This window comes from Gossypium arboreum, chromosome 6 (genome assembly GCF_025698485.1).
Source record: "Gossypium arboreum isolate Shixiya-1 chromosome 6, ASM2569848v2, whole genome shotgun sequence".
NCBI classification, from domain to species: Eukaryota; Viridiplantae; Streptophyta; class Magnoliopsida; order Malvales; family Malvaceae; genus Gossypium; species Gossypium arboreum.
In genome coordinates this window covers 16327881-16343326 of record NC_069075.1, presented here as the reverse complement: position 1 = coordinate 16343326, position 15446 = coordinate 16327881, and the positions used below count along the sequence as shown (strand labels likewise).

At 33.1% G+C, this 15446-nt stretch overlaps 2 protein-coding genes across 3 annotated transcripts; one reads left to right on the top strand and one right to left on the bottom strand.

Annotated features, from left to right (window-relative positions):
• Positions 1-3347: 3347 nt before the first annotated feature.
• LOC108473886 (uncharacterized) lies at positions 3348-10497 on the bottom strand. 2 transcript variants are annotated; one of them, XM_053029776.1, is made up of 3 exons: positions 10183-10464; positions 7434-7557; positions 3348-3653 (listed from the first exon to the last, which is right to left on the bottom strand). In XM_053029776.1, the coding sequence occupies exons 1-3, from the start codon at positions 10433-10435 to the stop codon at positions 3566-3568; spliced, it is 465 nt and encodes a 154-aa protein (XP_052885736.1). In that variant the 5' UTR covers positions 10436-10464; the 3' UTR covers positions 3348-3565. The 2 variants fall into 2 exon arrangements, 1 of the variants encoding a protein (XP_052885736.1); XR_008284268.1 differs by lacking the exon at positions 7434-7557 and having other exon boundaries at positions 10183-10497.
• Positions 10498-12292: 1795 nt separating this feature from the next.
• On the top strand, positions 12293-14838 carry LOC108470611 (cation/calcium exchanger 4-like). The gene has a single exon (XM_017771970.2). It carries the CDS (start codon positions 12611-12613, stop codon positions 14576-14578), a length of 1968 nt encoding a protein of 655 aa, XP_017627459.1. The 5' UTR covers positions 12293-12610; the 3' UTR covers positions 14579-14838.
• Positions 14839-15446: the final 608 nt, after the last annotated feature.

Genomic DNA, 15446 nt, shown 5'->3' with positions numbered 1-15446 from the left:
TACAACGATTATAGTATCATACCAAAACGATATAAGCCATTTTCGCATGGCTATCCAAGTTTACACAAAACCGAAAGGTACATGACCTTCAATAATAGGGTAGTCCTATACATGCCATTTCAAAGTTCAACCAAAATTATACCAAAATGGAGGCTTTGATAGTGTAGATGACTTCGACTTTAATGATCCCGAATCCGATCGCTAACGAGCAAAATCTATAAAACAGAGAGCCAAAGCAACGGAGTAAGCATTTTTATGCTTAGTAAGTCTCAAGCAATAAAATCACTTTAACTAAAGCATTACATTCACATAGCCAAATGAATCATTTCATTAATACACATTCACATAATCATACTTACTTCACACTTCATCATTATATACTTTCACAAGATATCAACCAATTCAATAGTGAAAACTCGTTAGTCGATTGAACGAATGTTACTCAAACATATCGACTTTTCCAATGCACATATAAACATACCTTATCCTTTGGGCTTTTCGAGCGTACTAATTAAATTTATTACAAGAACCAACGCCACCTCCATTAAGCTTCTTGAATACAACCGGATATAACCACATGCACGAATGCCTTGGTCTTAGCCCGGATAGAACAACTTGCACAAATGCCTTGGTATTAGCCCGGATTTAACAACTTGCACGAATGCCTTGGTCTTAGCCCGGATGTAGTCACTAGCACAATTGCCTTCGTCTTAACCCGGATATAATTACTAGCATAAATGTCTTGGGACTTAGCCGGATATCATTCAATTGCTCATGCACACACATACATCAATAATCATTACACATCCATGTTTCATTTTCGTTACTAAGGCTCAAACACAAACATATCACTAGCATGATCGCCTTCGGGACTTAGCCCGTATCATTCAAATACTCATACACACATAAATCAATAATCATTACACATCCATATTTCATTTCACATAATTCGAGTAGGGTCATTTCTTGAGGACTTACCTCGGATGTTGTCGAACGGCTTCAACGGCTATTCGATCACTTTTTCCTTCCCTTTATCGGATTTAGCTCCTTTTGCTCTTGAGCTTAACGAATACAAGTAGAAGTATTCAATATTTCTATCAATAATGTTTACTAGTAAATCACATTCGGCATCTCATATCATCTCACTTTATTATAATTTATCATTCAACCTTTGAACCAAAACGCCATTATATGGCCACATATACATACATCCATATATTTAAGCTCAAGAATTTTAACATAACTACTCATGTGGCCGATTATACATGGTCATAAATACACAAAATCAAAAATAATTTCAAGGTTTTTCACACTATACATGTACTAGGCCGAATGTACATGCAAATTTCACAACATTCTTCAACAAATTTCTTCTTTAAACAAACATATTTATCACTTTCTTCATAATCAAAATATCATGTGCAAACATATATACACATATAGGTGCAAGGTCAATCTCAAGGGTTCATACCCATCCAAACACAAATTTTACCAATCAAGTAACAAGCATAAATCATACTCATGAATGCACCATGGTCGAATACATCACAACCATACCCTTTCAACTTCGGTCATGGTTAAACAAAGAATTCAATGTCCTACTCAAGAATACTAAAAAGAAATTTCAAGAGTAGTCAATCCATCATTACATGCATCATCAACAAGCTTCACATTTAGCATGCAATGGCTTTAACACAATATCAACCTTGGCCAAATACCATTTTTCATGGCATAGCAAGGATTTGAACCATGGCTAACATGCACATCAAGTTAGCAACCAAAACAAGCATGAATCTCATGACATAACCTCAACATACCTTAATCTTGATGCAAGTATAGCCAAATCTCCTTCTAGATCTCTTCTAACCTAAAATGGAGCAAAATTTCCTTCCTTCTTAGAATTTTCAGCCCAAAGAAAATGAGAATGGATGAACCAAATTTTTTTTCTTTTCCTTTCTCTCAACTCACGGCCAAGGGGGAAGCATGGATGAGACCATTTTTTTTTCTTTCTTTGCCCATGCTCTTTATTTTATTATTTCACCTTAATGCACCAACAAAACATGTTTCATGACATGTTTTGCCCATCCACTCTTGCCATGGCCGGCCACTAGCTATTGGGGGAATTTGACATGCAAGTCCATTGTTTTGCATGCATGCTTTAATTAGTCATTACACATTTCCTATCATACTTTCAAAGTTTACTACTAGGTCCTTTCTAGTGAAATTCACATTTATAACTCTAAATCAAAGCATCAAAAATGTCACACATGAGTTAACACACATTATAGGCAACAAAATAAATATTAAATTATTTTTATGCCTCGGTTTTGTGGTCCCGAAACCACATTCCGACTAGGGTCGTTTTAAGGCTGTCACAACTGTAGTTTATTGCTATATTTTGGACTTTTGCTAATTTTTTTTCTATTATAATCTTGTTGTATTGTTGTTGTTATTTACTTGGACTCATGTTATGTTGTTTTTATTTGTTCACTTGTTTATTTCAATTTTCATTTGTATGGTCATGTTTAAAAACTTAAAAAAAAATTAAAAAAGATTACATAAAAATAAACAACACTAAAGTTATTTTTTCAATTTAACTGAAACAAATATATTTGATTCGATTAGATTCGAATTTCATCTCACTTAACTCGATTTGAGAAAATTTCAAATCAAGTTAAAATGATAAAATAGGATTCATCAACTCGACTAACCTGAAAATTTTTCATTTGATTCGATTGAAAGCTCACCCTTAGGTTTAGTAATTACTTAGGGTTCAAGTAAGACTTAGACATGCTTATAAATAGTTAAGTATGGCAAACCACAAAAATATGTGTTTTACTTGATTTTTTATTAATAAAATACTCTAAAGAGAGATTTTCTTATGCGACTAATTTCTTATTTCTTTCTTGATAAAACTTTTACTTCAATTTTTCAAGATTGTGGAAGAGGTTGATCATAATTTCAACTTTTAAGTCAATTGGGAAGGTTGATCAATGGTCAATATAATTTTTTGTTGGTGCAAGTTCACCAGAAGGAGACTAAACTATCTATCCAACTATTTGCCATCAACACCATTCATATTTTTTTTTATCATCAACTTGTCTATCATCTTTTGTTTCTTTTCTTAATCTTTAATTCTTTATTTTCCATTTATTTATCATATAGTTATTGCTGGAAATTTCCAATCCAAAAATTTTAGTCCAGAAGTTACTTAGGGCCCTTTTGGATAGGTAGTGCGTTTATTTGCGGTTAGTGTAAAAATAACAGTGACGGTGAGATTAGATGCTATAATGTGATACAAAAAAAAATACACCTTAATAAAAGTAAATGCCCATCCAAAAAGATCCTTTTGTTGTAAGAAAGAATCATGAACTTTAAGTTGATTGTTTGTACACTTAAAATTTAGTCCCAAAATTATATTGATATTCATTTAATTAGTAATGTCTTATCATTTAATTACAAAAAAATTAAATAAGTCTGCTACCCTAGCACGCTCTTGAGCCTGCCGCCTCTGGCAAGTGGTTTTAGGTTTTTGTTCTTTTGTTTCGCTTTGTGCTTTTAGTCTTTATTTTATTTTGTAGTCGGCACATCTAAACCAGTTGAGTGGTACGGTTGTCCTGGATAGTGTTGTCCTCCTTTTTTGGTCTTCCAATCTACAATCATGGAGACTAAATTAGCATAATTGAAAATTAACGAGGAAGAAAAAGAAATTTTACAGATGCAAATAGATCCAGAAACAAGAAGAGGAGTAGAGGAGTTTCAATTGGTGGGGTGTTTCCTAACTGCCAATTTAATCTATTTTCCAGCCATGAGAAGTACTATGGCAAATCTATGGCACCCTGTTCGTAGGGTTCAAATTCGAGATTTGGGGGAAAAAAGGTATCTTTTTCAATTTTTTCATGTTATGGATATAGAGCGGGTTTTGAAGGGATCACCATGGACTTTCAATAATCATTTATTGGTGCTTCATAATCTAAAGAGGGGAAGATCCACAAGCAGTTCCCTTAGTTTTCTCTCCTTTTTGGGTACAAATCCATGATGTCCCAATTAGGATGTTTTCGAAAAATTTAGCAATACAATTGGGGAATTTTATAGGGGTTTTTCTAGAGTATGACGGTTTAGTGTTGGGTAAAAAAAATCGTAATTTCTTGAGTAAGGGTACAGATTAATGTTAAGCGCCCTCTAAAAAGGAAGAAACAGGTCATATTTTATGGGAGATATTAGTACGTTAATTTTAAGTATGAACGTTTATCTCTTTTTTACTTCTATTGTAGCTGGTTAGGGCATAACGATTCTTTCTGTGAAGCAAAAATGATGCCTGAGGTGGAAATTACTGAAATGGGTTAGGACTTGTCCCTGCGAGGCCAATCTCGGAGAGCTCTATCGTTGATTAGTATATGGCTACGAGAAGAAAGGGAAGGGAGCTAGAGGGACAATCGAGTTTTGAGGGTTAGATATTGGGATGAGGATAACAAATAACAAAATGGGAAAAAATTCGATCCAATTCTCGGTCTTAGAAGGAGTGTCGTCCTCTAACCAACGAGAAAACGACTGTTGGACGGATCAAGTGCAAACTGATATGGAGCATGATTTGGAAAATGGCATCTTAGTAGGGGAGAAGGGGAAAAAATGATTGCGAGGGGAGATGGAAAATTCGAACGAAAAAGAAGAGAGTGGTAGTGCAATAATTAGTAAGAGGATGGTGGAATCAAATTTGTTATTATCGGCGGTTGCCAAAAGGCATGCCGACTGGGCACAATAAAAATCATAAGTTGGAATGTCCGTGGTTTGGGGAACCCACGGACGATTCGAAGACTTCGACATTCACTGAAGATTCACAATCCCCAAATCGTCTTCCTCATGGAGACAGCTTTATCGAAGACAGATGGACCGAGTTCATAGGAGATGTGGTTTTGAGAATGGTATTAAGATTTGACTCAGAAGGTACTAGATGAGGGTTGTGTTTAGCATGGAAGACTGGGATTAACGTTGTATACGGAGTTTTTTTAAAAGACATTGATGTGGTAATTCAAGATTCTGAAATAGGTTTTGATTGGAGATTTACAAATTTCTATAAATCTCCATATGCACAAGATAGAAACGATTCATGGACTATTTTAAAAAGTCTAACTTCTGATATGGATCTCCCTTGGTTTGTATGTGGTGACTTTAATAAAATTTTATATGGATTTGAAAAGAAATGATGGTTGCCTAGAGATGAAAGAAGGATAGAGCTCTTTCGAAAAACTTTGGAAGAATACCACCTGAGTGATGTGGGGGTTTTTTGGCAATTGGTTTACTTGGGAGAAAGGTAATTTACCGACTACGAACATTTAAGAGCGTTTGGATAGAGGTGTAGCCAGTACAAACTGGTTTGCAAAGTTTCCAAAGGTGAAAGTCTAACATTTAGTTCACTCTTTTTCAGATCATTGTTCTCTCCTTATTAACACAAGAATGATAAAAGAGAGGGAGCAGAATAACAATTTTAGATTTGAAGCTTGGTGGTTATTAAAGGATTCCTTTTTAGACCAAGCAAAGTTTTTATGGGAAAATTCAGTTGGGGAGTTGTTGCAGAAGCTGGAAAATTTAAAAAAAGGTCTAAAAAAAGGGCTGGACAAATTAACGTGAGTAGGAAGCAAAGGAAAAAGCTCTTAGTGGAAAAATTGGTTGAGTTGTCTGAAGCTGACAGAGATGACAAAAACCTAGCTGAACTGATTGATATGAAGATTGATCTGAATTTTGAGATAGAAAAAGATGAATGCTACTGGGAGTAGAGGGCTAAGTTGAACTGGTTAAAATTTGGAAATAAGAACACAACGCTTTTTCACAGTCAAGCTACACAAAGAAGGAAAAAAAACTTCATTTGTAAGTTGCAAACGGACGATGGACGAGATAGGGAGACTGTACAGGAAATTGAGGAGGTTGCACGATCATACTTTCAACATTTATTCTCGGAAGGCGATAGGGGGAATTATGATCACTTGTTATCAGGGATTGAAAGATGCATTAATAAGGAATATAATCAAAAACTCACAATGCCCTATACAGAGGAGGAAATTCGTGAAGCAGTGTTTAATATGAGATCCACAAAGGCCCTAGGGAAGATGGATTCCCGGCTTTTTTTTACCAGAAGTGCTGGCATATTGTTGGTTAAGAAGTTACCTCCTTTTGCTTACATCTTTTAAATGGCGATATGGAGGTTAGTCTTATTAATTCTACTTATATAATGCTTACTCCAAAAGTTACCAATCCTCTAAATATGACACAGTTTAGGCCTATTAGCTTATGTAATATGCTTTACAAAATCATGGCAAAGGCTATTGCAAATAGATTGCGAGGAATAATTGTAAAATGCATTGATGAAGCCTAGAGTGCCTTTGTGCCAGGGCGAATATCTGATAACGTGTTGTTAGCCTATGAAATACTCCATATGCTTAAAAGAAAACGAGTAAGAAAAAAAGGGTTTATGGTTGTTAAACTCGATATGAGTAAAGCATATGATAGAGTTAAGTGGAACTTTTTAGAAGAGATAATGGCAAGAATAGGGTTTGATAAAAACAACTGTCTCTTATTCGGTGGTTCTAAATGGGCATTTGGAGAGAAATTTTTACCAACCAGAGGACTTCGACAAGAGGATCCTTTAAGTCCGTTCTTATTTCTTATATGTGGAGAGGGTCATCGAGTTTAATGAAACTAGCTATGATTGGAGGTTTTCTCAAAGGGGTAAAGATTAGCAGGAGTGGTGCACGAGTGTCCTACCTTTTATTTGCGGATGATTGCATTTTATTTAGAGAGGCAACACACAGGGGAGTTAATTTATTTCAAAACATCTTACGTGAGTAAAGATCCTGTTTAGGTTAGTGTGTTAATTTTGATAAATCAATAGTATTTTTTAGCAAAAACACGCAGAAGAGGTTCGACGGCTGATTATTAATCTATTAGGAGTTCGCACTTCAAATGAGCCAAAGAGATATCTAGGGCTGTCGAACATTGTGGGTCAAAGAAAAAATGAGTCTTTTCAAAATTTGAAGGATTACATCAAAAAATGTATTGATAAATGGAGTACTAGGTTTTTATCTCAGGGAGAAAAATAGGTTTTTATAAAGGCCATTCTTCAAGCTATAACAACTTATGCAATGGCGTGTTTTTTATTACCAAAAGTTCTATGCGATGAATTTGACAGTATCATTGCAAAATTTTGGTGGCATAAAGGTCACGAAAAAAGGGGATCCATTGGTGCATTTGGAAAAATCTTTGCACTTTAAAAGAAAATGTTGGTTTAGGTTTTCAAAATTTTGGTCAATTTAATGTTGCGTTATTAGCTAAGCAAGGTTGGTATCTTATTAACTATCCAGATTCTTTATTGGCCAGAGTATTAAAAGCAAAATATTATCCGCAATCCAGTTTTCTAAATGCTGAGTTGAGAAATTTACCTACACTTACTTGGAGAAGTATTTGGGCAGCTAAGGGGCTTATACAAAATGGAATGTGGTGGAGAATGGGTAGGGGGACAACATCTCAATCTGGAACAATAGTTGGATCCCAGGGATCGAGAATCTAGGAAGGCAAAACAGATCAAATAATGAGTTGAAATTAGTTTTAGATCTTATTGATCCTTCAAACAGGAAATGGAGGGTTGATGTGATTAATAATATCTTTCAAACGGATGTTGCTCAGAAAATCATACAGATCCCTCTTGCGGAGACAAACCATGAAGATTTCCAAGTCTGGAAAAAAGAGCAGTCTAGCGAGTTTTCAACACGTAGTGCCTACAAACTATTAGAACATGCTACGACGAATCCTAATTGTAGACACTCAATTTTGCCCGGGCCCAGAAAAAAGTCCAAAAACAAAAATAATAAACTCAAAAAAAATGAAATCCAAGTTCAGTCTAAAATTACAAACATATAATTTGGCCCAATCGGAATGGCCCATTACTTGAAAAGATTTAAGATTCATCTATAAGCTTGACTCATATGGAAATATAATCTTTAATGATATGCAATCTTAAATATGATATACAATTTTAGATATGATACAATCTTAGATATGATTGCAATCTTAAATATGATATGCAATCTTAGAAGATATGATTTTGTAATCTTAGAGACTTAATTTGTAGATACATTTTAATCTTAACTGTTGATGTAATTGATATGTACCGTTAGATTTGAGAAGACTTAACTATAAATAGAGGCCTCTCCCCTCATTGTAAAACAACTTGACTTCACTGAAGTTTTGAAAAAACAATAAGAATTCTTGAAAACATTCACTCAAATTTCTATCCCTCTTGCGTTCTTATTCTCTGTGGTTTGTTCTTATTTTATTTTTCGTCTATCTTAGTTTTTCAACCTTTTTTTTATTTTAATTTCTTCATTTTTCAAATATGTATATTTATTCCTATCTTTTATACATTTGATTATGTATTTTGTATATTATAATATTTAACTTTTTATATAGTTTATTTTCAAATATATATTTTCTATGCATGTATATATATTATATTATCATTTCATGTATTTTAAACTATTGCATTATATTTTTTATAATTTGTAAATATTCTATTTATTCATTTTTTAGTGTATGTCATTTATCTTATTTATGCATAGTTTCATTTTTTTATGTTATGTTTAATTATTTCTTTTATGTTCTATTTTATGATATATATTATTATATAATTTTACATGTATTATATTTTTCTTTTAGTTTACTCATATTTTTATTTGTTTATTAACTTATATTTACCTTAGTATGATTTTTTTATTAAACTTCTACTCATGTTATTTAGTTGTCTTAATGATATTATTTATGTTTGTATAAAAAGTTAGAATATTTTATACATCTATATTTCATAATGCATTAATATGTCATCCTAAAACGTTATTTAAAATAATACTCCAAGAATTTTTTAAAAAATAAAAGCTATGCTTAATGTTTAAAATTTCGAAATAATGCCCTAACATGTTAAGTTACGATTTTCATTTGTCTAAATGCTTAAAATATCTGTCTAAATGCTTAAAATATCATTCTAAATAGATTTTGTAAATCACGAAATAATTTCAATTACGAAAATTTAAAAATATCATGTCTTATCATATTAGATGTAATGTTTATATTCTTTTAGAGCTAAAGAATTTCAATTTTTTTTAACTTAAATAATTTCAATTTAAAAAATCTTATTTTTTAAATCCTTTCAAATTTTTGACATTAAGACAAAAATCTATTCAATTTGGTACCAATTTTTAGAGTTGCAAGAGTGCTAATCCTTCCTTGTACGTAACCGACTCTCAAACCTATTTTTTTTAATTTTAATAAACTAAAACATTTTATAAAATGATTCAATCACACCTAGAAAAATTAATAACTCCCGTTTTCATTTTTCAAAAATCGATTCCCGTTTTTCAAACATCCCTTTAAAAAATAATTTCGATGCTGTTTCAGTGTTGAAGATAGCCTCCACGTCCTTCGTCACGGTCTTATATCAACAGAAGTGTGGCAAAAGTTACAGCTTTCCTGGGTAATTAATACTGCGAGTCAAAATATTTGGGAGTGGCTAACCTAGGTTTTCACGAGAGGGAATGATGAACAATGCCAGCTTTTCTGCTATGCTTTGTGGTTAATCTGGTTTTCCAGAAATCAATTTATTCATGAGAGAAAGAGCACGACTGGCACAGATCTAGCAAAAAGCGTACAGAGACATATGGAGGAATACGAAGGAATGCGATCAAAAAAGAGTCATGTTAATACCATCAAAAACCAAAGCGCTCAGGAAGACTCACCGAGTTTGACGGTTAAGTTTGATGCAGCTTTTAATGGCAGAAATTTCAAGTCAGCGACAGGTCTGGTAGCGTGGGGGATTAGGGGTGAACTATTGGCATTAAAGTCGAACCTTCACAGCAACGTGTCCGCATTTGCAGCAGAAGCATATGCATGTTATGAAGCCATTAAGTTAGGGATTTCCATGGGTTTGCAATCGGTTAAAATCATGGGGATTCCAGAACAGTTGTTAAAAAGTGTCAAACAACAACAAAAGACAAATCAGAGATCGGAGCGATTATCAGAGATATTCAAAATACAACAACCAGATTTCAAGAGATCCACTTCCAGTATATCCACAGATCAGAGAACTTGAGAGCTCATAGAATCGCAAAGAACACACTTGCAAGAGGAGAAAGATCGTACCTGACGGGAGAAGAACTACATGACCAGGCGTTCGGTTCGGCGGGGCGATGGCCACGATGCCCAGACTGAAGGACCTTTGAGACAAATGAGACTCCCAACCAGATAGCAGAAATGATTTATTTTTCTCTTTGGGAATTGTTATCATCAGAACGGGTGGTTTTTGAAATGAAAATGCGAGTAGTTTTAATGGGTGCCAGCAGTTTGAGTTGACCGGGGTGGATGAGTAGGTTTCCTGTTTTCTTTTCATTATCATTTATTGCTTCTGTCGTTCTTATCCAGTTAATAGTTCTTTTCTTTTTTTAATTCCTTTAGGAGGCCTCCACTATTAAACTGTCCAGTAAGGCCGTTCTTCTTTTGTATGTTCCTAGCCAGAGTAGGATTGAGCCCAATTGATCTGTTTGGGCCTATTTTAGTTTTCTTTTTCCAAATAAAGTACCCGGCCAATTTTAATTTCAAAAAAAAAAAAAATTATTCCCAAGATTTCGCATCATGAATTAAGGATTGTAATGTTTTTAATATTTGGGTTATGGATTGGAATATTTTAATGTTTTGTAACTACTTTGACTTTAGTTTAGTGTATTAGTCTTTCAATAATGTTTTAAAACATTCCAAGTTTTAGAGTCAATAAAATTAGCTTTGCTAATCTTTTAATTGAATTTATAATGTATAATGAATGTTTAAGATATTATCTATCTATAATATATATATAAAAGCATGAATTTAGATAAAGTTTTGAATAAATAAAAATATTCTCTCTTTTTTTATCATATTATTAGATTGACAACTAAAAATAATTATAATTTAATTTAAAAGTTTTAGTTTTTATTTAAGTATTGTAATAATTACAAATTGTATTGACATCTAAATATTAATATAAGGTTAACTTGAAGTAGTATTTGTGATCACCATTAAGTGTTGGGTGCATTTGGTAAGACCTATTACATTCTCAAAAGAATGTAAATTCAAATTTTGGAGACAAGATTATTGAAAATGGTAGTCACAAATCCCAAACACTATCTCAGTAAACCGAGATATAGCGAATAAAAAAAAAAAGTATGGTAATTAAAAATTTTACTTATACCGAAAAATTTGATTTAAGCTTTAAATATTTAGTAAATTTGTTAAAAATATTTTTGAAAGGATAAAATGTTTATTGTAGATTTGATATTATAAAGTAAAAATATAAATTTAAATAATATTCAAATTTATAATATTATGATATATAAAATACATCAACTTAAATTATTATAAAAATATTAAAATACTTTATTGTAACTCATTATTAATATTTTAATATATGAGACATAAATTTTAAATTTATTTTAAGTAATAAATATAATTTAATTTAAATCTTTTAATTGATATTTAAATCTAATTATAATTTAATTTAAGTTTATTAGAGGCAAAGTACTATGTTAAATCAATTAAAAGAAAGATTGTTGTAAAATTGAGTTTTATTTTATCCATTAATTATCACTTAATTAATATTAGAGAATATTATCAAATAGTTAAACACATTCAATCAAGTAGCATATGGAGATAATTAGTAATAATAAGTTAGTAGTCGAATCATATTCGAACAACAATAGTATCGAAAAGAGATTGAAAATTTATTTAATTGATTATAAGGTAATATAACATTAAATTTGTCCTCTTAGTTCCAAATTTCTATATTAATTTTAATAATTTATATATTAATTCAATTTTATTTTATCTAATTATTTAATATTTTATTATCAATTATTTTCTATTTTCATTACTTTTAAAACATTTTATTCTCTAAATTATTTATCAAAAATAGTAGAATTTTATTATAAATTATACCTATGTTCATTTAATTAGTAAATATATATATTTTAAATTGTAAAATTATACCATTTAAAGAATTAGAAATATAAACACATAAAAATTACGTATAATATTTTTAAATAAATTAGTGAAACCGATTGGATTTTGCAAACCATGATTCTCTTATTAATAAAGCATGAAATTAACACGAGTAAAATAGTTTTTCTTAATTGAAAAAAATAACTTTTAAATTTTATAAAAATGTAATAAAAAATTAGCACTCATTAAAAAATAGTATATATTAATATAAATAATAAAGGGTGATAAAGAAAAGGAAAAAATAGCAGTCATGAGAAATTTCTAACCAACTTCTCCTCCAAATTAATTTTTTCAAAAATTCCCTGATTATTATTGTCAACGAACTTCTGCGTTGGAAAAACTGTCCCAAAAAGAGCCATTAAATTCCAGTTCCTCTTTAATCTTGGGGTCATCGGTAAGTATCCTAAATTTCATATTCATTTTCTCTTCTGAATTCAAAGGCTGGGGTTTCCTAGTTCCTTAGCTGAAAACCCTAGCCTAATTCACTTTGTAGGAATTTTTAAAAGCTTGATGTTTTATTTTAGATAAAGAGATTTTATTTATGAGTAATAATTGTCTTTATGTTTCAAAAAGTCCCAAATTTCATGGGATTTTCAATGGATTATCTGCCATTATTCTACTGTTCTTTTTTTGCACCCGGGTTGATTTCTTAAGGAACCCTCACATTAGCCAATCGTCTGGGCTTATTAATTATAATTTGAATCAAAGAACCGTACTTGATCACGTCGGTATAATTCGTCGAAAAATTAGCGAACTTGATGCCAGTTCGTCAAATTTAGCTTTTGGGAAGGGCCAGCAGAATGAGTTGAATGTAAGCTTGGGCCATCCTGTTTTCTGTACCGGATTGAATAATCATCAGGGTTTTGCTAATCAATGTGAGTTCCTGGAATCGAATCCACAGTGTTCTTCAGATGGATTCTTTGATTACATTAAGTTCTTCTATTGTGGTTGTGGAGAATTTAGGATAGTGGGCTATTTGATATTGGGTGTTTGGCTTGTTTCTTTGTTTTATCTTTTGGGTAACACTGCAGCGGACTACTTTTGCCGTTCATTGGAGAAGCTTTCATATCTGCTTATGTTGCCTCCAACTGTTGCTGGGGTTGCACTCCTTCCATTGGGAAATGGGGCACCGGATGTGTTTGCAAGTATAGCTGCATTTTTGGGGACGGATACAGGTGGAGTGGGTCTTAATAGCGTGTTAGGTGGTGGAGTTTTTGTTACTTGTGTTGTTGTAGGGGCTGTCTCCCTTTGTGTAGCGGGGACCGGGGTTCAGATTGATAAAAGATGCTTCATTAGGGATATCTGTTTCTTCCTTTTTACGCTCATGTCACTTACAATGATATTGATAATTGGCAAGGTGAGTATTTGGGGTGCCATTGCATTTGTCATGATCTATGTGATTTATGCATTTTCTGTGGTTGCAAATGAGATTCTGTGGAAACATACTGGGGGGTTGAAATTGGATGTTGTTACACCATTGCTTCCTGTCCGAGGAAATCTGTTTTCACAAGGAAACGAAGAGGATACTTTTCTTTATAGTTATCTGCTGGACGTGGACACTGGAAATGATCCACCCCATCTACCTAGTTCCCTGCCACAATGGATGTGGGCTTCAAATGTTGCTATATATTCCAATCAATTCATGAAAGCCAGTCCATTAGCTGAAGACAGGCCTCCATGGGGTTGGACTGAAGAGGGCATGGAAACTAATGAGTCACCATTCTCTTGCTCTAAATTATTATCGCTCCTGGAGTTGCCGCTGACAGTTCCAAGGAGGCTAACAATTCCTCTAGTTGATCAGGAATCATGGTCAAAACCATATGCTGTGGCTAGTGTTTCATTGGCTCCTGTTCTGTTAGGATTTCTGTGGAATAGCAAAGGTGATGTGGGCTTTGAGAGTCGAGTGATCACATGGTGTCTCAGTGTTGCAGCTGGTTGCACACTTGGTATTCTTGCATGTAAGCATACTGCATCCGATCATCCGCCTCGGAGGTTTTTAATTCCATGGGTATTTGGGGGATTTTTTATGAGCATTGTCTGGTTTTATATGATTGCGAATGAGCTTGTTGCTCTGTTGGTAGCATTTGGTGTGATATTTGGAATTAATCCTTCCATTCTTGGAGTAACTATTCTGGCTTGGGGCAATTCAATGGGTGATTTGGTGTCAAATGTTGCACTGGCAATGAATGGTGGTGATAGTGTGCAGATTGCAATGTCTGGCTGCTATGCGGGTCCTATGTTCAACACACTTGTTGGTCTGGGCATCTCATTGCTGCTTGGAGCTTCATCAAAGAGTCCTTCCTCATACTTAGTTCCTCAAGATAGCAGCTTGTTTTACACCATGGGCTTTCTCATGTCTGGACTAATCTGGGCACTTATAGTTTTGCCTCGAAATGACATGAAACCTAGCAAGATATTAGGATTGGGTCTTATAATGCTTTATCTGATATTTCTTTCTCTCAAGGTGAGCAGTGCTTTGGGACTTACATCACTGCGTGGTTTAAGCTGATTCGTTTTATTGGCTGTAACTAGGTCGACCAGGTAAACTGACATAGTAGAAATGATTTGTCAGATTGATTGGTTAGTTTTCAGTTTCCAAGTACTATATCAACTTTCAGATTTCTATGGCAGAGAAAGCCATTGTTGTAAGATTTACTTAGATAGGCAAATGATATATAACTCACTGTGGGCTCGCAGTGCTTGTTGGAAAAATCTGTCAAACCATTTCATCAGTAAATTCTGTCAATACCAATTCCCTGTTGCATATAACTGGTGTGTCCTTACGGTTTTCAAATAATATTTCCTCGGTGCTAGGTTTGATCTTCATTTAAGGTTCTTTTTTCTAACATCTGATTCTTTGTTTATGGATTGAAGATAGCAGAAATGACCATTAGTTGTGGGCGCTTGTTTGAATGTGGCAACTCATATATAGCTTTGCCTTCGATTGACACTATATTTAAGGAAACAGTTTGCCAACTACGATGTAACCCTGTTCTCTTTCATTCTCCTTTCTGGTTTTGACTCTTCCTCGCCCTCTGCCTTGTGCTAAGCTGTAAGCATCTTTCTTTAAGAAAAAAAAAATCTGGAATTGAGATGATTTTGTGGCTGCATAAGCCCTCTTTATAACTTAGTAGGATAAGATTCCGTAAATGGAACCATCTTCTTAGAGAAAGAAATAAGATATCAATGCTAAACCAAATGTTTAAGCGTTATCAGCAGGCCCTTTTGAGAATGGACTTCTTTTTTTGTCAATTTCAATCAGAATCCGACACGTCACTAGTTATCTGTAATTTTAATATTTAAAAGAGTATAACAAAGTTAAAATATGACTTTACTCCTTTAAAGTGTTTTTTACCCTTTTCTTCAACCTTATATCT

What these genes read in the sequence shown, in the direction of transcription:
- LOC108473886 (XM_053029776.1), bottom strand. Translation starts at nt 10,435, where the DNA reads ATGATAATGAAAAGAAAACAGGAAACCTACTCATCCACCCCGGTCAAC. An exon ending in TGTAGTTCTTCTCCCGTCAG is followed by an intron (nt 7,558 to 10,182) that starts GTACGATCTTTC and finishes TTGCCTTCCTAG; the next exon opens with ATTCTCGATCCCTGGGATCC. An exon ending in ACTTCTCCAAGTAAGTGTAG is followed by an intron (nt 3,654 to 7,433) that starts GTAAATTTCTCA and finishes CCATGATTGTAG; the next exon opens with ATTGGAAGACCAAAAAAGGA.
- LOC108470611 (XM_017771970.2), top strand. Translation starts at nt 12,611, where the DNA reads ATGAGTAATAATTGTCTTTATGTTTCAAAAAGTCCCAAATTTCATGGG.